This window comes from Culicoides brevitarsis, chromosome 1, assembly GCF_036172545.1.
Source record: "Culicoides brevitarsis isolate CSIRO-B50_1 chromosome 1, AGI_CSIRO_Cbre_v1, whole genome shotgun sequence".
NCBI classification, from domain to species: domain Eukaryota; kingdom Metazoa; phylum Arthropoda; class Insecta; order Diptera; family Ceratopogonidae; genus Culicoides; species Culicoides brevitarsis.
Window position 1 is genome coordinate 23,998,135 of NC_087085.1, and position 24,328 is coordinate 24,022,462.

Here is a 24,328-nt window from a genome sequence, read left to right on the forward strand (position 1 = left end):
TATTTATAGTTTAATTCAAAATTATTTTTTTCTTTACTAGGAAAACACCAATTTGGCAAACTTTAAAACACTTATTTGAGAAGAAACATATCAATTTTATGACTGATTGTCTCTTATAAAATCATCATTTATGAAATATGAAATTTAAACATTGATTTGTAACGAAAGAAATGATGATAAAAACAATTTACATATTTGTGTTAAAGCTATTTTAGCATTAAAACAAAAAAACCTTGTTAAGAAATTCAGATAACAGAATCATTAAAAATTAAACAAAAATAAACACAGTAAAAATTGATTAAAAAAAAGTAAAGTGGCCAAAGTAATGAAAAACAAAACAAGAAACATTGAAAATCTTAGACGAAATATCACGTTATTAAATGAATTACTATAAGAGGAAACGCTTTTCAGTTGTGGCCCAATCACTGGTGCTCTTCTTCTTTTTAATAAATACTGAAGTGTTCGGAATCTCTCACCCAGAACAGGTTTTGCAAAATAGTAAAGAACATGACAAGAGTTTAGAAAAAAATAGTGTAACGTCAAAAGATTCGTTAATTTTATTTAAAGAAAATCAATCAAAGTTCCAGAGATCAACTGTAAATATGTATACCTCAGCAGCTACATGTGAGTCCTTCACATTTGATGATCCAGCTGGACATATTTTGCACAGCCCTGGTTTCCCAAATAACTACCCGAACAGCGTTGATTGTGTAAGAATTTTAGAAGCCCCAATTGGATTTGTGTTACGGCTCGATTTTCGTGACTCTTTTTTTATTGAGCCTTCAGATGATTGTAAATTTGACTTTCTTGAAATTCGAGATGGTGCTCATGGGTTTTCAACATTGATTGGACAGTATTGTGGTAATAACTTCCCACCTATGATTCAAAGCAAAGATCGGTTCTTATGGTTGCATTTTCATTCAGATGATAATATTGAATATCATGGTTTTACAGCCGTTTATGAATTCATTCCAAGACCTACTGCAACTGTATTCGATGAGGAAGGTTGTCGCATGAATAGAGATGGTAATGAAGGATTTATTAATAGAACGGATATCCCACACACAAGAGTCCGAACAGTTGTCGAGCATGGACTGTCATTAGATTGCATGTGGACAATTACTGTGCAAGAGGGGTGGAAAGTTCAATTGTCATTTGAAAAGTTTAAATTGGAAAAACCAAACGATTGTGAAAGTAATTTTATCGATGTTTTTGATGAACGTACAGACATGCCATCACGTCTGAGAAACTTTTGTGGATCCGTAGCTGACTCTGTAAACTCAAAAACAAACGTTGTTCACATACGATTTTTTGCAGAAGCATCTGCGGTTAATTCTTCATTTGCAATATTATACACTGCATATCATGATAAAATAGGTAGTTCTGCTAAATGCGAAGACGATGAATTTGATTGTGAGGATGCAAAGTGTATATCTAGTGACTTGTACTGTAATGGTATAACGAACTGTCAGTATCGTTGGGACGAAATGAAGTGCTCCCAAACCGTTGTTGGCCAATCTGAACATATAACTATTATAATTGTAGTATTTGGTCTTATATTAGGAGGAATGATGGTAACTTTTATCATCAATTGTATAAGAAAATTGGCAAAGGATCAAAAAATTATCAGAGAACATATTCGACAGTCACGTGAAAGTGAATTAGATGCAATAGACCACCGCGAAATTAAGAAATCACTTCAAAGCATAGATAAAATCAATGGAAAATCATCATTAAAATCTGTGGATTTTCATGAACTAGGAACATACCAAATGCAAGTTTCTAGCAGTCAGTCTGCATCAAAAGATTCTGAAGAAAGACATTATAATGAGGCACTAAAACAAAATAACGAAATTAACATCAATCATCAAGAGTTTTTGTGTAAACCTAGTAACAAAATGTGTGAAGTGGGATCCCAAACACGTGAATCACTATTTCAAAATATATGCAATTCTAAAGCACAAACTAGTCACCGTTTGTCCTCATTCGGTGTTCCAACCATACCTTCATTTCAAACTGCAGCGAATGACGTTGAGGACATCGGATACAATCATAAAAATCATTGGGGTTCTACAAGAACACAAAGGTTTTTATTCAATAATAACAAAGATATTGATATACCAGACGATGAACATGATCGTAAATCAGCACCTGATGTAATAATAGTAACTAATTCTATTTCAACTAAACCCTGAACCCGATAAAATAAATATTGGATTTTTTTATCTTTAATTTAGCGTTAAATTTATAAAATCTTCATTCTTGAAGTTGTAATTTGAAAGGAATTTTTAAGGTTTAGTTTTTACCTCCCTTAGAAAGTTAAAGATATATGATTATTTGCATATTATAAGTAAAAATAAACATGCTTTTGTGTGAACGACGAACATTTCATATGTAAATCAAGAATTAAGATAAATGCAAAGGTTTTTTTTTTATTAAGTTTTAACGAAGGCTTTAAAATTTGAACTAAAACATTTGTAGGTATTTATGTTTCTCTAAAATTTTCTCAGAAAAAAAAGAAAATAGTGGAAATTTCGACTATTAATATAAAATTATGTTATTATATTGATATAAATTGTAAAAAATCGGTACACTTTCTTCCTAAATAGTGTAGCTAAACATTAACACAATATTTGGACACCACAACTTTCTTATTAGCATTTTAAACATTGGTATTTACATACATAATACAAAATAATGTATTTGTTTATTTAATTTTTTTTTTATTTCAGTCATTTTTAATATTAGGGTATTTTTACTTAACATAATAAAAAAATGTAATAATAAAAATTAATTACATATTATACACTTAAGAAAATATATGACATTGAACAAATTCTTTTCTTGCTGCTTTGATTATAATTTAAATTCTTAACAATGCATGGATGGAGTAACAAAAATGGTTAAATAAATATTTTAAATATTAAAAGTTATTTTTCCTGATCAATTAATTTTTTGGGCTTAACACTAAATTAAAAAAAAATGGTACGTTGCAAAAGTCAGATTTAAGGCATTTTTTACTTATATTGATAACTCACATTATTCACTTATTCATTTATTAATAGTTATTACATATTTGATCTGTATTCATTTTTGAGTAGGTTGTATGTATCGAGTATTTTAAGCTCATTTTTTGTTTTCTATTACCTTTTCTTTAAAAATAAGCCTTGGAACAAAAAAAATTCCATTTATAAAACTCTTTTCAGTAGCTTGTACATCTTAATCGTTAAAACTGTTGCGGACATCACCAGCAAATTATTTAGGTATCTCATTTTGTCAAAATTTTTTTTTTAATGCGGTAAATAAATAATAAATTAGAAGTTACCTCATAAATACAAAATATTTATGTTCCAAAGTATTATTGAATTAGTATGATCGAATGATATATCATATTTAGGCCGCTCCAAATGAAAGTCAGAAATAAAGTTCGATCACCCTTTTAAGTTTTTTTTATATACATTTGGAGCGGTCATGTTGAATCATGTTTATCACATTTTGCATAGTTTTACACATATGAATTATTATGTATATGTATGCTCTTTTTGTTTATATGTAACTAGGTATCTGTAAAGTCTCTCAAATGCACAACTATTCGTTTTGTATTCATTTATTGTCCAGTTTTTTTTTCTTTAAGGCGGCTCCAAATTTTTTTTCTATGTTTTTGTCCCCTGCCCCATTTCAAAAGTAAAAAATTTAATTTTTGAGTAGTTAGTATGTGTCGAGTGGAAAATGCAATGGGGCAAAATAAAAATAAAAAGTTAAAAATGTCATTAAAATTGACCGTTTTTTGGTCTTTTTCCATATTTTTTCAAGTAATTTTCAACTTTTTTTTTTAATTTTAAATTTTCAAGATGTTTTTCAAGAATTTTCTTCACTTACAATATCTTCAGAAAACATTTTTTTAAATTTTTAACTTGAAATACTCTGAGATCAATTTAACATTATCAAATCTCAATGTAGATATCTTAAAAAACTAAAATATTCTTGAATCGTTTGAATTTTGTCATTTTGTCAAAACTTTTTTTTTAGTTGCCCCCCATTTTGAAAAAAAAATTTTTGGGACAAAAACATCGAAAAAAAAATTGGAACAGCCTAAATAAAGTTAAATATTGTTATCTTAATATCGCAAATATTTATTTTTAGTGTGTTTTCATTTTATATGATATTTTTATAAGATATGCATTTGATACTAATTGAGATAACAATAAGGAAATATGTGTTTCGCTTATTTTTTTTTTTATTTAAAAAACATTTTGTTTCGAAGTCTTTCAAATTTGCTTTTATAATTAATGTGTCTTTATATTCAAAGAGATTTTACTTAAAAAATATTTATATCATATATCATATATATATCATATATATATATCAAATATACATAAATTTATGTATATCGCGACAAAAATGATTTTGGAATACGTTTATTATTTAAGAATATATTTAGCTTTATATCAACCTTTCCTCAGGTGGTGGCTTTAAAACATTATCCATTTCAAGACGCGGATTACAATATTCCTGTGCACTTGGGCTATAAGTTCCACGAGTTGCTCTTTTATTTCGAGCCATAACTAGTAAAGTCCCTAATATGGCTCCCAAAAGCGCTATTATTCCTACTACCACAGGAACCACAATTATCGCAATGTCAGTAGTTGATGGACCTTTACTTTCGATAGCAATCTAAAATTAAAAAACAAGTCTACAGATGATAAGGAGTTCGGAAAAATTAAATGAGGAGTATGAAAATGTGAAGTGAGGGAAATGAATATGTGAAATTAAGAAATATGAATAAATATGTGAAATGAGGGGAATGAAAATGTGACTTGATGAGTACTATATTCTGAAATGAGGAGTACAAAAAAGCGTAGATATATGTATAACATCGAAATGCGGTATAGTATGTCGTTCTTTAGACGACTACTTTCTCTATTTTTCTAAATCTTATATGTTTTATAATATAATTTAGGGTATTCTAAATACTTTTTCTGTTGTTTGTTACATTTTTAAAATAAAAACCTTGGGGGAAAGGCGATATACAAATTTTCGTTTCGTATCGAAAAAATTACGAAATTGTTCAATTTTGCATTACTTTTTATAGTATTTGTTTAACAAATTGTTGGTTTACTATACGCTCCAATTGAACATCGGATGAAATTTATTCTATAACAAAATAATTTACAGAAATATTAAAAAATCGTTCCACAAAGATCATCAAAAAAGAATGAAGTAATAATTTGTAAACTAATTAACTAGATGTGTGTCGATCAAGTATTTTTATTTTGACGTTATATACATATTTTTTTTTAAATTTAACAAAAAACATTTTGAAAATTTTAAATTCCTCTTATATGAATAGTATTTCAAAATCTACATATATTTTTCATACTCCGCATGGTCATTTTTGATAAAAATAATGGGGGAGAAAACGCGAAACAAGTTAAGTTTTTGGAACTTGGAACACCCGTTTTATAAATTAATCAGTGTGCTAATTAGTGATTATAATTGTTCTTATTATGTAAAAATATTTATTTTAAAGCAGTTTAAATAAGTAATTCGTACCTGTTCTGTACAGTTTTTGCCAGTAAATCCAAAAGTACAATTGCAATAGTAGTCAGATCTATCATCACATGTTTCAATGCAATGTCCTTCATTTGCACAAATATTAACCCCAGCACAATAGTCAACAAAAGAACAACCTCGTCCGCATAATCCATATTCACAGGCACATCTATTTGAATATAAATATCAAAAATCAAATCATAAATTTTGATACGATGTAAAATAAATGTTGTAAATATTTATTTTTAGGCCAAACAAATCCTAAGTGTTTCAGGTTTCCTCCCACCTATTTTTTTCTGAAAATCAAAAGGGGGATATCAAGTATCTAAAATGTAAAAAATATCTTAAATTTTAGTACATTTTTGACCAAATTTTCCGTTAAAATCAGTTGAAATTTCTAGGGTTTGTCCCATGCACATGTCGACATGCATATGTCGACATATATGTTAACATATATGCTGCATGAAAATACCATGTCGACATGTAAAATTGACATGGAAAAAAATTTAAACCAAAAATTGAATATTTTCAATTGAATTAGTTTTTTTATGAACGCGGTTCTCATTTTATGTTTATTTTTCGAATTCGTCTTATTTTTTACATTAATTTCGAGTTCAAAAATTTAATTTTATTTTAAATTTAATTCAATTTAAGTGACATTTAATAAAATTTTTGAATATCGTTATTAAAAAATTAATTTTTATTGACAGAAAATTAAGATATTGAAAAAAAAAAAATTTCAAATGGTTAACAAATTTAATTTAAAAATTTATATTTTATCATATTTTGTGTTTTAAGTGATAAAAAATACGTTTTCTAAAAAATACTAAATTTTCGATAATCTAAAAACGTGCTGCATGCATGCCGGCATATGTCGACATATTTGCATGTCGACCTGCATTGTTTTTTCCATGCAGCATATTCCGAACACTAGAAAATTCGATACTTTCATACTTTTCAAATTTTTAGTGAAAAATGATCAATTTTGTATAGAAAAACATTCATTCCTCCTAAGGCGCCATTCATTTACGGCGTCGGATAAAAATGGACATTTTTTGACCCCCACCCCCCCTATAATCGGAAACCGTCGGAATTTAAAGACCCCCCCTAATTTACGACGTGCTTTTTAGCCAAATATACCCCCCCCCCTTTCAAGAAAAATTGTTTAAAATGTAGCTCAAATTTAAATAGAAATTTGGGAAAAATTGTACATGTTTACACTGTAAGTTACAAAACAAAGCAAAAAAGTTTGAAGCGCTTAAAAATTTCTGAAAAACTGAAACAAAAAATCTTAACTATATAGAATTAATACGACGTCGTATTTTCCTTTTAACCTTGGAAATTGGTTCATATAATATTTAAAAGCTAATGTAAATTAAGCAAATTACTAAAAATTAATTTTATGTGCACATGGCAAATTTTTTTTTTGCTAAAAAATGTAATTTCTATGTACTAAATTTAATTGTGCTTTGTCAAAATATTATTTTCGAGAGGTTTTGAATTAAATCTATTTTCCTAAAAGTAATTTTTATTTGCCCAAATAGAATAAAGACGTGCCAAATAAATTCCATTCTAAAATAATCTTTAGCAACGACTTCTAAATCATTAAAACAGTAAAAAAATTTATGTTAAATAGTCATATTCACCATATGTGTTTTTACTACATATTACTTACTTGAATGATCCTGCTAGGTTTAAACAACTTCCACTGCCACAGTTCACTAATCCTGAGGCACATTCATCAATGTCTACTTCGCAATTTATACCTTCAAAGCCAGTATTATGACAATTACAATTGTATCCATTTACTTCGTCAACGCAGTAGCCATTATTTTGACAAGGATTTGGTATACAGTCATTGATATTTGTTTCGCAATATTCACCATCAAAACCCACACTGCATTCGCATTTTGGTTGCTGTTTTTATAAATAAAAAAACTATAATATTAGACATTTGGTTCTAAAAATTAATTTTCTTTCACGTTTCTTTTCCCATAATTTTACTCAAAGTTATTTTTTTTAATGATAAGTTTAGGTAAAATCGCCGTTCATGTTTGATTAGTAGTGTCACGTATTTCAAGCCAAATTACTATTTTACACAAAAAAAAAGTTTTACCGCAGGTTTCATTCTGCCTATTGAAAATTCATTTATTCAAAGTATACAAATAAACACAATTAATACACACATGGATTTAAATAATTTTCTTTCGATTTAATAAAAAACTTTACTTTAAAAATAATTTTCAGCTGAATGTTTTATATTTCCTTATCATTTTTAGGGGGTTTTCATAACGTGAAATAGAAATCCCAGAAACACCAGTTTGCCAGAATTACGATTGAAAATATTCAAAATTTAAAAAGATGTTGAAAAATTAAAGTACAGAATTAGTCGTACATAATTATCGTTTTCTTACCGTTGGAGGTTCATTTTCAATACAAAACCCTCCATTTTCGCAAGGTTTTACTTGACAAAAAGCTAAATCACATAATGCACCTTGATATCCTGGCGTACAAAAACATGTAAAGTTATTTCCCGTAGTTGAATCTAAAACATATATTTATTTAATTAAAATGTATTATAATAATTTAATTTTGTTATGAAATTCAAAAACAAAAAAAAAATTATAAAGGTTTTCGTGATTTTAACTTAATAAAAAACTTTACACAAGCACCTTACAACCTTGAAATCAATGACAAAAACTTACCAACTTCGTCAACACATGTAGATCCATTTTTGCAGGGATGATTTTCACAAGTTACTAAAACAAAAAACAATTTTTAGTGCTAGTGCTACAAAGTATAATTTGATGAGACGACTCAATCATTCTATGCTTAGATATATAAATTACATGCTTCTAACAAATTCCATAGATTAGAAACATAAGCTTTAATTGAATCGTCTAACTTTGAAGTTATTTTTTACCTAGTTTCAAAACATCACATTGTAGTCCAGCATATTCCTCAGTGCAAGTACATTTAAAATCACCTAGTAAATCTGTACAAGTTGCTCCATTATGACAAGGACTTGAAGCACATTCATCTATCTCTTTTTCGCAATATGTTCCTTCCCAACCAGGACCACAAGAGCACTCATAGCTCGCAATACCATCGATACAGGTTGAATTATTGGTGCAAAGTGATTCTTGACATTCATCAATATTTAATGAACAATCATCATTGCTATAGCCAGCTGGACATTCACAAGAATATATTTCAGAGGCATTAGTACAAATACCCCCATTTTTGCAGTCTTGTTGAAAACATACCACGCAACCTTCTTCCGGTTTTGTCGAGTTTAAACTATAATACGACTTTGCTTGAGATGTTTCTTCGGGGTAAATTTCTTTATGTGGGAAAAAAGGTAGCAAGATTCCGCCAATTCGAATTTCTCCAAGACATCCCTTGAACATTGGAATTTGATCATTGACATTTTGTTCACTATTGTTTGTTATTCCACCAACGAAAATCAAAAATTTCCCGGAAAATAGGTGCATAAAAGCATTATAATCTATGTGGTCCGATACTGATGGAATTGGTTCAACATAATCTTCCCAGCCTTTCCATCCGGCTTCAAATTTACCATCTTGTTGAATCTTAATTAAAATTGTATTCCAATCATAGTTTGTATCTTCTTTCTGAAATTTATTTTGTTTCATTGAGCCTGTAGAAAGCAACCATTGAACTTTAACTTGATCTTTATGGACAACAATGTGAAAAAACATATCTCCATCTTGCACAAACAAAATAGTGCCTCCTTTTTTAGTTTTATAAGAAATTTCGATAGTGTGGTCTAGCTTATTACTCAAAATATCAATATGCCTATTAAAAGTGTAAGCTAAAGGTGCTTCTTGATCACCTTTGAAAGTAACATTTGACACACAATCATATCCGTCATCCAAGTTTTTGCATTCTGCATTTCCTGGACATTTTTGTAACTCGCAAAACTGAATATCTTGACATAGCTTGCCCTTGTATCCTCGAGGGCATATACAAATGAAATCGTTCCAAGTATTTTGACACTCTGCATCATGTTTGCAAGGCTTTGTTTTGCATAGGTCATCTGATACTACTCCTTCTAGTACTGATGTTCTATCAATTATGACGTCACCGAACGGTCGTGGAAGCTCTAATCCTTCCTCTTGTTCCTTGAGTGGGTACAGCTCTACCCCCATCAAACCATAGTCTGATCCATTTGATATTTGTACATCTTGAATTATTCCTTTAAAGTACATACGATCTTTTTCTTCAATAGTAAACTTTTCTTCAGAGTCCATGTCTAATGGTGGGCCTCCAAGATATAACAACTGTGCGTTTAAATTACCACTGGAGGACAATGTTTTTCTAAAATATTCTGTTCCATTTAGTTTCACTTGAACAAGCGTGCCATTGCGTATAACTTCTATTAAATGATTATAGCCATTATCAAGTTTATTTCCTCCAACTGTGTAACCTTCTGGTGTACCATTAAATCTCATTCGCACAAACAATTCTCCTTTGTCAAGTTGGGCTGACACATAAGAGCCTGTAGGCTCTGTTGAACCACGAGTCGCTGATCCCAAATGGAAGATGATTCCTGTGCTTTGTCGTGTCCGAATAAACATTGAAATGTTCAACATTGAGCGGATTGTCCTGCGTGCAACATCACTTACTGTCACAACAACAGCGGAATGATTTGTGTTTTCATTTCCAAATGTTGCCGCCGTTATATTGTACTTGCATGTAGGTCCTAAATTTGGACGCTGGCAAGTGCAGCGATAGGTGTGCCACAAATCCGTACAATGACCGTTTGAATTACATGGATTTGGGTTACATTGTGCTATACGTTGACAACCTTCCTGAACGTTCAATAAACTAGTAAAAGGATTTTGGCTACTTGGGAGAACCCATTGTCCGTTAATCACAACGTCCTGCATACATCCGACAAAACTTGTTGGTTCATGATTGTTTAAGTGTCGCAAATAAGAGTGAAGATTAGGTATAGTGCCTCCCAAATATGTCACCGGGAAACTTGTATGACTCATATTAGAGCCTTCATATGAATTAATTGGATAGATGGTTTGCTCTTCATTTGCTGAAAGAACTAAGTGAGATGAATTAATGGCTACAAAAACTTTTTGCCACTTTGTGTCGTTTAAGCTAGACCCTATAAAAACACCTTCCCATTTATTCAATAGTGATGAATGAAGATTCAGTCTACCATTTTTTAGCTCTAAAATGTAACTATAAGAATTGGCATTCCCAAATGCTAAAATGCCATTAGGTAATGTAGTTCTAAATCTTAAAGAGATGTCGTATCCTTCCTCTCTTGTAGTGTTGACTGTTAGTAAACTACTTGCAACTAAAGACATTGTTGTCCCTTGCTCACACGTTGAACCTTGGAAGCCATTTAGGCATGAGCAATTAAATTTGTGGTCTGTCTCATATTCTAAAAAGGGGATACAGCTTCCATTATTTAAACAAGGTGAATCTCTGCAACCAATTAATTCTACTGAACAGTTTTTTCCTCCCCATCCTCCATCACAATCACACACATAGTCATCTCTTCCATCGATACAAGTACCATTTAAACATGGTTGATATTTATCACATTCATTGATATCGATTTCACAATGATCTCCTTCAAAGCCGGGCTCACAATCGCACACATATCCTCCTATTTGGTCATTGCAGTTACCATTCTTACATGGATTACTATCACATTCATTTATGTTAACTTCACAATTAATACCAGTTGTGCCCGGAACACAAACACATTCATAGCCACTTGCATTTTCTATAGAAAACTTTTGTGAAAACGTTGGGGGAAGGCTATATTGTTGAATGGATTGGTAAAGTGATATGTTTGAACGTTCTAGACATCTACCTCCAAACTGGCATGGACTCGATTCACATTCATTTATATCTTCCTCGCAATTTTTTCCTAAAAATATATGTTAAACAATACTTTAATTACAATACAATATGAAGTTTGAATATTACCTTTATATCCAGTGTAGCAATTACATATATAATCATTAATTTCATCTTCACATTTAGCTTCGTTCTGACAGGGATTCGAAGCACACTCATCTATATTCATTTGACATAAAACACCAGAATATCCAGTTCCTTCGCAATTGCATTTAAAACCTCCCAATTGATCAATACACATTCCACCATGCTGACAAGGTTGAGACTTCAAGAGAAAAATAAATATACGTAAAACATAAATTGTTCAGTTATGAAAGTGTCAAAAATTGCAAAAAATAAATCCTGGGCAAAAAGAATATGTCGCATAACTGCATTTTTTGACAAAATTGAGTTAAGAATGAGAAAATATGCTTAAAGACGAGTACTTTAAGATACATTGAGAGATTTTGAGATTTGTTTCAATATGCCATATCGCACAATTGCAACGAAAAGGATAAATCGCACAATTACCATGCAATTATTTTGTTTATGTTTTTGTGTTGTTTATGCTCTGTTATTGTATGGGAAGTCAGTTTGAACATAAAAATTTGGAAAAATCTTAAATCAATTCTGCGATTTACCCTATTTTCTCAACAAAAGATTTCCCAAAACTAAACCTTAAAGATTAGATAAAAAGTTTTTCTGCACAAAAATTTGTTTTTATTGGTCAATTATGTGAGCTTGAAATAATGAAATAGTTTATCAATAAATTTTTATAGCTAAAAAACCACAAAAAAAAAACTTTAAATCGTTTTTTTCTCAGTTTGTTAAAAACTACGATTGTGCGATTTATTCTTTTCGCCTGGGAAATTTTCTATGAAATATTTTATTTGACAATGTTTGATCAAATGTCTGTCAAACGGGACTGAGTCGTTGTGAATAATTTTAATTTTTTTAAACTTGGTGTTTTATGGTTTAAAAACAGTTTGAAACATTTTTTAAAATTTAAATTGATTTGAACTAATTTTAACTAAATTAACTTACCTCACAATCATCAATATCTATCTCACAGAATCTGCCTGTCATACCAGGAATACAACTACATGTAAAATTTGCAATTTCATTATTGCACGTAGATCCTTTTGTGCATGGACTTGACGCACATTCATCAATATCTACACTACAATCTTTACCCGTGTAGCCAGACGAGCATTGACATTCATAGTCGTTGATTTTGTTATCGCAAGTACCATTATTCAAACAAGGATGACTTAAGCATTCATCTACATCTAAATCACAATGAATACCCGTGAATCCTGGCTCACAGTAGCATTGAAAGGAGCCAGGTTTATTCACACAGATTCCATTTTCACAGATATCTGGTTGTGCTTTGCATTCATCAAAATCTGTTTCACAGTGTGTACCGTTGTATCCTGTTGAACATTCACAAACATAATTTTTCCCCTTTTGTAGACATGTCCCTCCATTCAAACAAGGCGAGTTAGAGCAGGGACTAACACAAGACTCATTAGCAGTATTGCATATTTCTTGTTTTTCACATTTATTTCCATCGAAACCGGCAGGACATGCACAATGAGTTTTGTTGATACATGTACCTCCATTTTGGCAATCACAAATTTCTTGAAAGGGTAACGCCATCGGATACTCGCATCGAAAACCTAAACAATAAAAAGATCGAATGAACGTGTTGCACAACGGAATTTCTATTTGTATAAATGTAATTCTATCGAACCTGTAAAATTTGCATGGCAAACACATGTGTAATTTGAACCGTTTCCAAAGCATGTACCACCATTCAAACAATTACTTGGACATGCATTACTTTTAGCAGTTTTTACTGGTGTTTTAGATATGCAATGTCCTATTAAGCCTATATTTACAAACAATAATAAGAATAAAAAGAATAAGTATACCCAAGTAGTGCTATCTAATTGTTATTAAGATCAATATGTGGTGGGATAGTGTAAATATTAATGATAGTAGAATAGTAGAAAATATTAAAAATAAATAAAACAAATAGTAATAATGGATCTAGATTCTAAACAGAATGCAATAGCTTTGAAAATTTCAATATAAACATTAAATATGTTCATATACAAATCATGCATTTTATTAAATAATCAGGGAGAGCCATTAGAGTGTTTAAAAACTTATGTTGTTTCGCATTTCCTCCTTCATCATGTTTATTAAGAACGGTGATGAGGAGTTTTTAAAGTTTTTTTTTACGAAAATTTGTCAAAATATAATATACATACATATATACAATCTTAGAGTGTCTTTGGTATCTAGAGCTGCTAAAATATCACAAGCTCCGCTTAAATTTAAAGTTTTCATATGTGACAAGGGACTACAAAAAAATGTGTTAAAAACCCACTTATCGAAAAACTAATATTATGAATTAAAGGAAGACATTGAGTGATTCAAAAACATGTATATATGTAAAATATTCAAAGTAATATAACAAAGTATTAAAAGACTTACCAGTAGTACCTGGCTTACAAACGCATCTTCCGCCAAAGCATTCAGAATCAATTGGACAAGGAGGATAACAAGGAAGTGCGTTGTCACACAAAATTCCACTAAATCCAGGTGCGCATTTGCATTCAAAGCCTCCATTTAGTTCTTGACAAGTTCCTCCATTTTGGCACGGCAATGATGAACATTCACTAACATTTTGTTCACAATTTTGCCCTCCAAAACCAGACGGGCACTCACATGTATAAAATCCATAATTATCGAAACATATACCTCCATTGAGACACGGACTCTTTGTGCATTCATCTATATTATCCCGGCAAACTTTACCAGAGTATCCAGTTCCTTCACAATCACAACTATACCCAACCGGCAAATCAATACATCGACCATTGTTATAACACGGTTGTGAATCACAATTATTTATATGATGCTCACATTTTTCTCCAAAATACCCCTCCAAGCATGTGCAATTCATCTGATTTAGTGTGTCTACTGTGCAAGTGCCATTATTATAACATGGGTTCGTTGCACACAAAGGATGGACAATAGACTCAATTTCACAAAATTTTCCTATAAATCCACTAGAACAATGACAGGTGAAATCTCCTTTAAAATCTTCTTCACATTGAGCTCCATTTTTACAAGGAAGCTTTCGACATGGAGAGCCAATATCTATTTGACAATTTTTACCATCGTATCTTGCATAACATTTACACTCATATCCATCTTTGGTAGAAATGCAATCTCCATGTTGCATACAAGGTTCATTTGTGCAGTGATCTATTGGTTCACTTATAAAAATATCAGTATCTGAACACGGCCCATCCGCTAAGGGACACTTGCCAAATACAACACCTCCATTGCTTTCAGTTTTAAAAACAAGGTTCGGTCCTTGCAAAAGACATCCAGAATATTTGTTTCCTACTATTAGAATAGCAGTTTCGCGTTTTATTTCATCGTCGGTGATCATAAGGCTATTGTATGAAGAGTTGGCAATAATCGTTGATACACCTTCAATCAAAAGATTTAAATTTCCCGACTGATACTTAAATTGTAATGTGTGCCATTTATTGTCTAGAAGATGTGCAGGAACTAAAACTTCTATTGGATTAGTTCGAGGTGTGAAAAAAAATACTGAAACTCCATCAGTTAAAACTTTAACAGATAATGTATGTTCTTTGTAACTTTGAGAAAATAGTTCACCTCCTGAAATGAAATGTGTTACGAAAAGTTTTTGTTAAGATGGACGCGTTCAAATTTACCTTTACATGTTCTAAAGCTGATAACTGAGTGTCGCCATAACACCATTGGCTGGAATAATCTGATATACGATGAACCATTAAAATAAGCTTCTCTTTGATCTTGTAGAACAGCGTTTATGCCTGTTAAAGTCGTACTAATAACTGTAAATAAATTACATTAATTATATTAACACTCTAGCATACCTGAGCATATTTTTTTTATTTTATAAAGTGCGTAATTTTTTGTTTGTATGTACATATTTTAAAAGACCAACCCTGATATTGTTTGATAAAAATGTCAAAAATATTTAAATTTTTAATTTAATTTTTGTTTTTCCTCCTGAATTTTTTCGACAAAATCGGAAACGATTAACTCTTTTTGGATTTTACTTATGTTTGACATATTGGTCAATTGTTCATCCTTTAAGGTAACCCTTTCCAAGATTTTTAAATTAAAAGATCACAAAAATCGACTTATAACATTAGTTCTTTACATTATAAATTAGTTCAAAAATACAAAAAAAAAACGAGAATGAATTGCATTCGTGTATAAAACGAATGACTTGACCGCATTTCAATGTGTTCAATTCCATGTTTTTCCATGAATTTTCCGAGTTTTCCAAAAAATTTTCATTAATTTTCACTTTTCATGTTACTCACGAGACTCCCCTAATCATTTTAAAATTTTTCAAGATTTTCCGATTTTCCATGAATTTTCCGAGTTTTCCCGACGTTTTCCACTAATTTTTATCGACAACATTTTCCAACGGAAGAAAACTAATTTAAATTCCAACGGATAATTTTTTTAAATATGCTGTCAAATCTGTCAGTTGAAAAGAATTCGCCAAACCTGCTAATTCAAACAAAGTTAAAGTGGCACACCACACAGACGGACGGACGGACGGACGACATCACGAGCACAATACCGCATTTTTTTCAAAAAAATTGAAATGCGGTAAAAACATTTAAAACCTATTTAAAACATCGTTTGAGATAAATTTCTATATAAAATTTTTAATTTTTAAAATTTGTAAAAGTTTTAAAATTAAACGAGAATAAATTGCATTCGCTTAAAAATGCGGTCAGCATTTTAATGTGTTTAATTCCATGATTTTTCATGGATTTTTCCCGAAAATTTTCATCAATTTTCGCTTTTCATGTTACTCGCGAGACTCCCCTGAACATTTTAAAATTTTGAAACTTTTCAAGATTTTCCGATTTTCCATGAATTTTTCGAGTTTTCACGAAGTTTTCCACTAATTTTCATCGACGGAATTTCCAACGGAAAAACACGAATTTAAATTTCCAACGGATAATTTTTCAAAATATACTGGGCGCCATCCATTTACGGCGTCGGAAGTTTGAGGGGGGGTAGGGGTCCATGAATTTCCGATGGATTTCGACGTAGGGGGAGGGGGGGTAAAAGTATAATACGACGTCGTATAAATTCTCTATAATTAAGATTTTTTGTTTCAATTTGTCACTAATATTTAAGCGCTTCAAACTTTTTCGATCTGTTTTTTAACTTACTGAGTAAACATGTACAATTTTTCACAAAATTTCCATATAAATTTGAGCTAATTTTTAACAATTTTTCTTGAAAAAGGGGGGGGGGGTATTTTACTCAAAAGTACGTCGTAAATTAGGGGGGGTCTTTAAATTACGACGGTTTCCGATTATAGAGGGGGTGGGTGTCAAAAAATGTCCATTTTTATCCGACGCCGTAAATGGATGGCGCCCTGTCAAATCTGTTATTTGAAAAGAATTCGCCAAACCTGCTAATTCAAATAAAATTAAAGTGGCACACCACACAGACGGATGGACGACATCACGAGCAAAATACCGCATTTTTTCACGAAATGCGATAAAAATAACCATTTCTTATAATTTAATAATAATAATAAGAAAGTATTACCTTTCGAAAAGTAAGGTAATAAATGTTTCAAAAATATATTTTGTTCTTTAAAATTCATTATTTTTTTGGATCTTGGAACCGGAACCGGGTACCCGGTTCTTTCTATTTCCCGTCCAGACAACCGTCTTCTGAAAATACCCAGGAATTTGGAGTCTCTACTTACAGCTAATATTGGAGCTGTATTTTTTTTTTTAAATAAAATATAATTTTCAAAAACTCATCAATCGTATATCCGCTTGAGCCCAGACTTTCAACGCTTTGAAGCGCATTTTGAATGTACATAACATGTCATTTATGCATTAAAATATTTTTCATTGGTTATGGGAAGACTGATTGCATATTTTTTTAAACAAATAAAAGGTTTTATGTATTTTGAATTTTTTGTCTCACTTCTGTCTTACAAAATTAAAAAAATTAAATGATTTAAGGCAAAATATTTTAAGAAAAGAAAATTTATTTGAAAATACAATTGTCTATTTCATATATTGGGAAATCAAAATTGGGGCGTAAAAATATAAAAATTTTAGCAAAAGATTTAATTTTGGCTAAGTATATACTTCCACTATAATTCTAATGGTCATCCACTATACTCCAATTATATAATTCATTTGATATTTAGTTACACTTTAAAATAATGGTATGAGTTTTTCAGGATTTCATAATATTTAAGAAAATTATGAAAGTTTATCATTTACGAGAAACTTTAACGAGGCTCGTGAACTATTCATATGTAATAATGAATTCCTTTTGAACAAATGAGTCACATTTCACTATATTTTTTTCAATTCATTTTTATTATTATTATTATTTTTGTCTTTATGTAAGTATTAGTTTTGATCGGATTTATGGTAGGTGTATTGTTCACAAACGTGATGGAACGTCAATTTTTTTATTGTATGGATATCATTAGAAACCAATACATTTCTAATCATTTTTTTTCTTTAACATCGTTTGATTTAATTTTCAATTTTTCTTTTTTTTTGTTTTTTTTTCTTCAGAACAACAGAAATGATATTCATTTAAATGATACGATTACTAAAAAATATGTATTTGTATGAGCTTGTGCCTGTGTAGTGTGCCAACTAGCCAAAAACTTATTTTACAATAAAGAATTATATGTACTTTATACAATTTAAATTACCTATAGCATTTATTAGATATCCGTATATAAGTTTATTCGCTAAATTTTTCATATTATTTGAACAAAATATTCACTTAAATAGGTAAAAACAATTATAAACTTAACATTATATTTTCTTGAACTGAGTTAAATAAAAAACATAAGCCAGAAAATACCACGAAACAGTTTCAATAACGATAGTTAAAGCTCAACTAGTACTGAAAATGAAACACTGTTCTGCATGGAGTAGAATAAAATATAAACAACAAGAATCGCATATACCTGTGTATTTTTACAGGTGAGTGTAAAAAACTTACTAAACTTACCTTTTTCACATGCATGTGTGAGTATTGTTATAATTTAATAGTTTTTGTAGTGGTAATTTTATTCCCTCCTTCTTACGAACTGATCGTTAAAGGCCGGTTAAGAAATATTTATGTGTGTGTTGAATTTTATCCGTGGTGTTTCGATTAGAAAAAAAACTGTTTTTTAAAAATTAATGTTTTATAAAATTCCTTTATTTTTTATCGTTTAACAATCTTAAAAATCACAAACTAATTATGAAACACTAAAAGAACATTATTTTAAAATTACCAAAAGTTTAAAAATGTTTTTACAAAACTATTGAGACAATGAAAAAATTTGCCTATTTAATATGGTAGTGGAAAATCTTCGATATCCAGGAGCATCTTTTATCACCGATAAATATGTGAATGAAATCCAAATAAGATAAATAAATAAACACTTTGTATTAAAATTTTGAATAATAATTGTTTTGTTACTATTAGTTTGTAATTTATACACTCAAATCTTACAAATACAATAAGAAATCTCGATACTTTATTTTAAAATATTAGATTCTGCTTGTTTTTTTTAATTAGTTTGATTTTTTTTTTGCATTTTCATAAAGTATGACATTTTTGGAGGGCAAAGCCTCTGGCATATTTTTGAATATGAGGGATTCCATTCTAAAAAATACCAAAATACCCGCTTTGATTTTTTCAAAAAAAAAAAAAATTTTTTTAAATAAATTTCAAACTTTTTGTTCACTTGGATTGATGGTCTCGAGTACATCAATTTGTACCATTTTTACAAACTTATGTATGGTCGAAAACGTTCTGTTTGATCAGAAATTTTTAAAATGAGTTTTAAACGAATTTTCAATCTTGCTTAAAAATTGAAAAAAAAAGATGCGAAAAAATATTTCGCCATTCCAAAATTTTCTTATTTTTGAAGAACCTTTTCTTATTTTCAGGTTTGGATTTTTATACGTGATTTTAAAATCCAAATGTAGATATATTAAGGATGTTTCAAAAATCTGTTCAATGTAAACAGTAAAATTCAAAAGTTCAATGTAAAAATTAGTATTCACCAACATTTTTGAAAATGATGGTGTCTTTTTTAAACCTCCTGAGCTGCCTATATACACTTAATTGTTTCAAGTAAGGATTGCCAAACATCCTTCCTTTATTTTTAGCACGGATGGCCTTCATTTACATAAATTTCTCTAATCGTCCTCGAATTGATTACCTTACATAAAATATGTAATATGATAAACATAAAAGTATCTTAAGTTTCTAATGACTTCAAAATTCAAACCATCTTAATTAAAAATTGTTTTAAAATGAGTAAAAATCCAATAAAAACTGTCTAGGTATGTGTCTAGGCAAAACGAGCTAGGTATTTGGCAACCCTAAGTTGTATTAAAAACGGTATTTCCTAATAAATAAATAATTTATTTTTTACTCAAAAATAAAATTTTGGGAACACTTAATGTACAACAAAGACAGAAAGCTAAGTAGAAATTTTGGAAAAAAGAAACTTTTATTTTTTCCCCATTGGGTTTCGAATATTGAAATATTACATGGACAAACATTTGATGTGGCCTTTAATTAAAAAAGGCTACATTTAATCATTTTACCTTTTGTTACATGTAAGAATTTTGTATTATGTGAAGTATGCAGTTAAAAAGAGCAATTACTTTACTTTATGATCATCAAATATAGTTAGTAAATTAAAATAAACTTTTGACATATTAAACGTTAAATATCATTATAAACAAATTATTTATGCATAGAAATGTAATTAATGAGGTCTGGATATCAATTCGATTTGCTTTGGTAGCTTACCTGATATAGGTAAATTATTACCAGATGTATTAATTGTACTAACATCAGGTAAAGTACGATCATATAGAAAATCACGGATATGTTGGACTATTAACTCAATTGCAACTAAAAATAAAAAAAAAACAGTTTACCATTAATTGTATTGTAAAATTGTATTGAAATGTAAAACACAAAAAATAAAGCTATTTATAGAAAGGTGTCTAATTATTTATTTTCCAATAACATAAGTGATAAATTTCAATACCCAATTCAAGCACTATTTCATAGTTAAAAAAAATGTAAATATATTATACAAAATAAAAAAGATTTAATAAGAATGTAAATAGAAACTAAAATCTAGAGTCTAAATATACTAAAATGATTAGTCTCGTGCGGTCATTATGGTTGATGATGTTCCATTGAGGGTATCAGATGAAGGATGTAAAATTTCACTTATATGATGAACAATTAAATCAATGGCCACTGTAAATGTAAAATAACAAGACAAAATTCTAGATTTGCTTATCTTAATTATATATTGATCTTTAAGGTATTCTTAGCCATATGAAACATAAAATAAAATGCAATGTATGTATTTGAAAAAGTTAAGTAGTTAAATCAAAGTACACTCTAGCGATTCAAAAAAATACATTTTTAGATTACCTGTGTTATCTGCTCCTCTGGGTATTATAACGTCTGCAAACTTTTTGGTTGGAGAACAGAACTCTTCAAAAGCGGGCTTAACAAAAGTCATGTATTGGTTAAGCACAGTTTCAAGATCCCGTCCAAATTCATTTATATCACGTGGTACTCTTCGAGCTGTGAAAATCAAATTAAGCTTGTCTTTAATTTTAATATTGAAATAATAATACCTAGTCGCGTATCGCTATCCGTATCGACAAACAGCTTCATGTGGAATAAATCACGAATTTGAGGAAAATAAAATACTAAAATCCCTTCAAATAATACGACATCAGCTGGGTATATTGTTATTTTTTTGTCTCGAGCAACGGAATTGGTTCGATAATCATAACTATTAATTTCGACTTTTCGACCAGCTAAAATATCTTGTAACACACGTAACATTTGTTCCTCGTCAAACGCATCTGGATGATCAAAATTAAACAAACCCTTCTCTGCTTTTGCTTTCTCAGCTGTACTAAGCTCTCTATAAAAGCTGTCTTGACTTATAGAAACAACCTGTCTTTCTTTATGATCCATATCTGCTTGACCTAAAGCTTCCATGATTTTCTTACACACTGTAGACTATAATGTAGTGTGTATAAATAGAAATGTAAAATGGATAAAAAGTAAGTACCTTTCCACTGGCAGTTCCACCCGCTACTCCTATAAGAAAGGGTTCCTTTAAATCACCATTTTGTTTCAATTCAGGTAAGTTACTCATATTGGTGCTTATTTTGATTATAAATTTATAAAATAAAATAAATGGTGTGTCATGTGAGGATAGTAACGGGGGTGGAAATCCAAAAATTAGTGTGCACTGGAGGTTGGTAACTGGATTTTAAAAAAAATTAGTGTGTTCGAGGAGGCGAGTAACTTGGAATTTTAAAAAAATTAGTGTGTTCGAGGAGGCGAGTAACTTGGATTTTTCGAAAAATTAGTGTGTATCGCAGGATAGTGACCGGATGTGCTAGAAAGAAAACGGCTCAACCGTGAAAATGGCCGCGGCTACTGGATTTTTCCCGTCACGATCCTCACTTGGGTAGCCTTTTCCTTTTTTGGGCTTTAGGCCTTGCAGTAATGATGCCAAGGCTATTGGGCTTTTTTCAACAATTTTTTTTTTTCAGAATGCTCGAAAATAATTGTTTTTTTATGCATTATCTTATCTGAAGTGTGAACATTGGGATTTCGCAGGCCTTGCAGGCGGGTCGGTATATTGAAATATGAAGACTAATAGGAATCTTAACGACAGGACTTGCAAGATTTATATGTTAAATTACAATTAGAACCCTAACTTAACGGTTTTCTTTTTGGCATTTCAAGGATCCCACGAGAGTCAAAACTAATTTTAGATGGATTTTTTGATTTTTTTTTTATTTTTATGAATTTTGGTGGATTTCGATGGTTTTTTTTTTTTTTGAATTTTAGTTGGATTTTGTTAGATTTTATTTGTCATTCATTTATTTCACATTTGTTTCACACCAACCGATTTTAGCATTTCATCGAAATTTAAATGGCATGAGATTTTTTTGATGATTTTATAATATTCAAAATCCTGGAACGGGCTTTAAAATTTTAGAAAATGTTTTATATTGAAGTTCTCCTTTGACATACCCAATCTCACTTAAAATGCATATCCGGAATGAATTTCATACATTTGTATAAAAAATCGTTTAAAAGGGTTAAAATCTTTTTAATATGTTAGTATTTTTTTTTTTTTTTGAATTTGTACAGATTTTTTAAATTTTTATTGCTTACACTCAGAAAATATAATGGTAATCTACCATGATTAAATGGCCCAGCATTAAAAACCGCCCTTCTAAGTGTTTATTCAAGTATTATCAATGCTGAGGGACCATTCACTACCAGCTGCCCAACATATTAGTAGTGGAGGTCCAACATAGATTTAGGGCTGGAGCAACTACTAATAATGGTACACCAGGTACATGCCACAATGCTGATCCACCATTAGTAAGGGGTAAGCCAACTCTTATTAATGGTACATCAGCATTAATAGTAGCTGACACAAGCACAGTTAATGGAAAATAGCCATTAATGAAAATATTGACGAGGCAATTTAATCCTTTTAACCCCTCATTTTTATTCCTATTATTCAAAAATAAGAATTTATTCTTAAGGCTCGCCACCAAACGACCATAAAGAAGAATTATAGAAGTATCTGCCACAACCAACATCAATAATCTCCACTAATTTACCTTGTAAATAGATTATATATATTTAACGAAATAAATTTTACGTTTTTTTCTAAATAGTGGTTTAATCAATCACATCTGGATGACAATATAAACATTGCAAGTTTTTCAGATTTTTTTGGCGAATTTATTTTTTTATCTGCAGATGTAACATTTAGGCTTCATGGGCCTTGCAGGTATTCTAAGTAGGACGTTGAGACTTCTTTGGGCCTTTTATGGCCTTGCAGTCAATGGGGAAGGGGTATTAAGGATATCCGCCTCTGCTTGTAGACATGGAGCTTTTTTAGTCTTTTCGGGGGTCTGAATAACTTTGTAGACCTTGCAGATGCTTATTGTAGATAAATTATTTAAGTTATTGTAAATTGTAATTTAAATTATTGTCCTTAGAACATTAAATTTAATTATTTCACTTTATGTCGCCCCCCCTCTCCGATTTTGCCGAAAAAATTCAGGGGGAAAAAAAAATAATAAAAAATCAGATCAAGCTGTATCCGTACAGCGTACGTTCAACGGCACCGCATTTCAGGTGTATAAGTTTAATGTTGCTATTTAATTGGGATATTTTAAATTTAATTATTTACCCGGAATGTCTCGGAATGCACCCTTTTTCAGTGCATTTTGAGTACATTCCGGGTGCATTCCGGGACATTCTTAATGCATTCCGAGACATTCCGGGTGCATTCCAGATATTCCGAGTGCATTCCGGCTGCATTTCGACATTCCGAATGACATTCCGGGTGCATTCCAATTAGGCCACACATGACGCACGACATCTCCAGCATAATACCGCATTTTTTCTTCGAAATGCGGTAAAAAGGAAAATTATGGTATTATCGTATAAAACCATATTCAAAACAAAAAACAAAAACATGGTAAAAAGAACATTTCAAATCGGTATGTCAAGTGCCTCAATCCAACTTTTTGCCAAATCATTTGTAGCTGAATTCGTTGTAACCCAAATTTAGGATAGGTAGGATATTTTTTGACATTTCGTTTTTATTATTGAACATTTATTAGCTTAAATATCAAGAAAAAATAAAAAAATACATTTTTATTTTTTCACATAAGAGCTGATTTTAACGATTTCCAAAATTTATTTTATAAGTTTT

At 30.3% G+C, this 24,328-nt stretch overlaps 2 protein-coding genes across 6 annotated transcripts; one reads left to right on the forward strand and one right to left on the reverse strand.

Annotated features, from left to right (window-relative positions):
• Nucleotides 1-308: 308 nt before the first annotated feature.
• Nucleotides 309-2,360, forward strand: LOC134838151 (neuropilin and tolloid-like protein 2). Its single transcript, XM_063853622.1, has one exon. The coding sequence runs from the start codon at nt 381-383 to the stop codon at nt 2,193-2,195; it is 1,815 nt and encodes a 604-aa protein (XP_063709692.1). The 5' UTR covers nt 309-380; the 3' UTR covers nt 2,196-2,360.
• A 1,864-nt stretch (nt 2,361-4,224) lies between these two features.
• LOC134836863 (protein crumbs) lies at nt 4,225-21,832 on the reverse strand. 5 transcript variants are annotated; one of them, XM_063852120.1, is made up of 15 exons: nt 21,644-21,832; nt 21,198-21,591; nt 20,989-21,144; nt 20,347-20,451; nt 15,204-15,344; nt 13,945-15,147; nt 13,196-13,333; nt 12,487-13,121; nt 11,533-11,728; nt 8,477-11,473; nt 8,259-8,312; nt 7,968-8,098; nt 7,229-7,470; nt 5,554-5,722; nt 4,236-4,674 (listed from the first exon to the last, which is right to left on the reverse strand). In XM_063852120.1, exons 1-15 carry the CDS (start codon nt 21,728-21,730, stop codon nt 4,444-4,446), a joined length of 6,879 nt encoding a protein of 2,292 aa, XP_063708190.1. In that variant the 5' UTR covers nt 21,731-21,832; the 3' UTR covers nt 4,236-4,443. The 5 variants fall into 5 exon arrangements, with proteins under 5 accessions (XP_063708193.1, XP_063708194.1, XP_063708192.1 ...); XM_063852121.1 differs by lacking the exon at nt 13,196-13,333; XM_063852123.1 differs by lacking the exons at nt 20,347-20,451; nt 20,989-21,144; nt 21,198-21,591; nt 21,644-21,832 and adding an exon at nt 18,239-18,490 and having other exon boundaries at nt 4,225-4,674.
• Nucleotides 21,833-24,328: the final 2,496 nt, after the last annotated feature.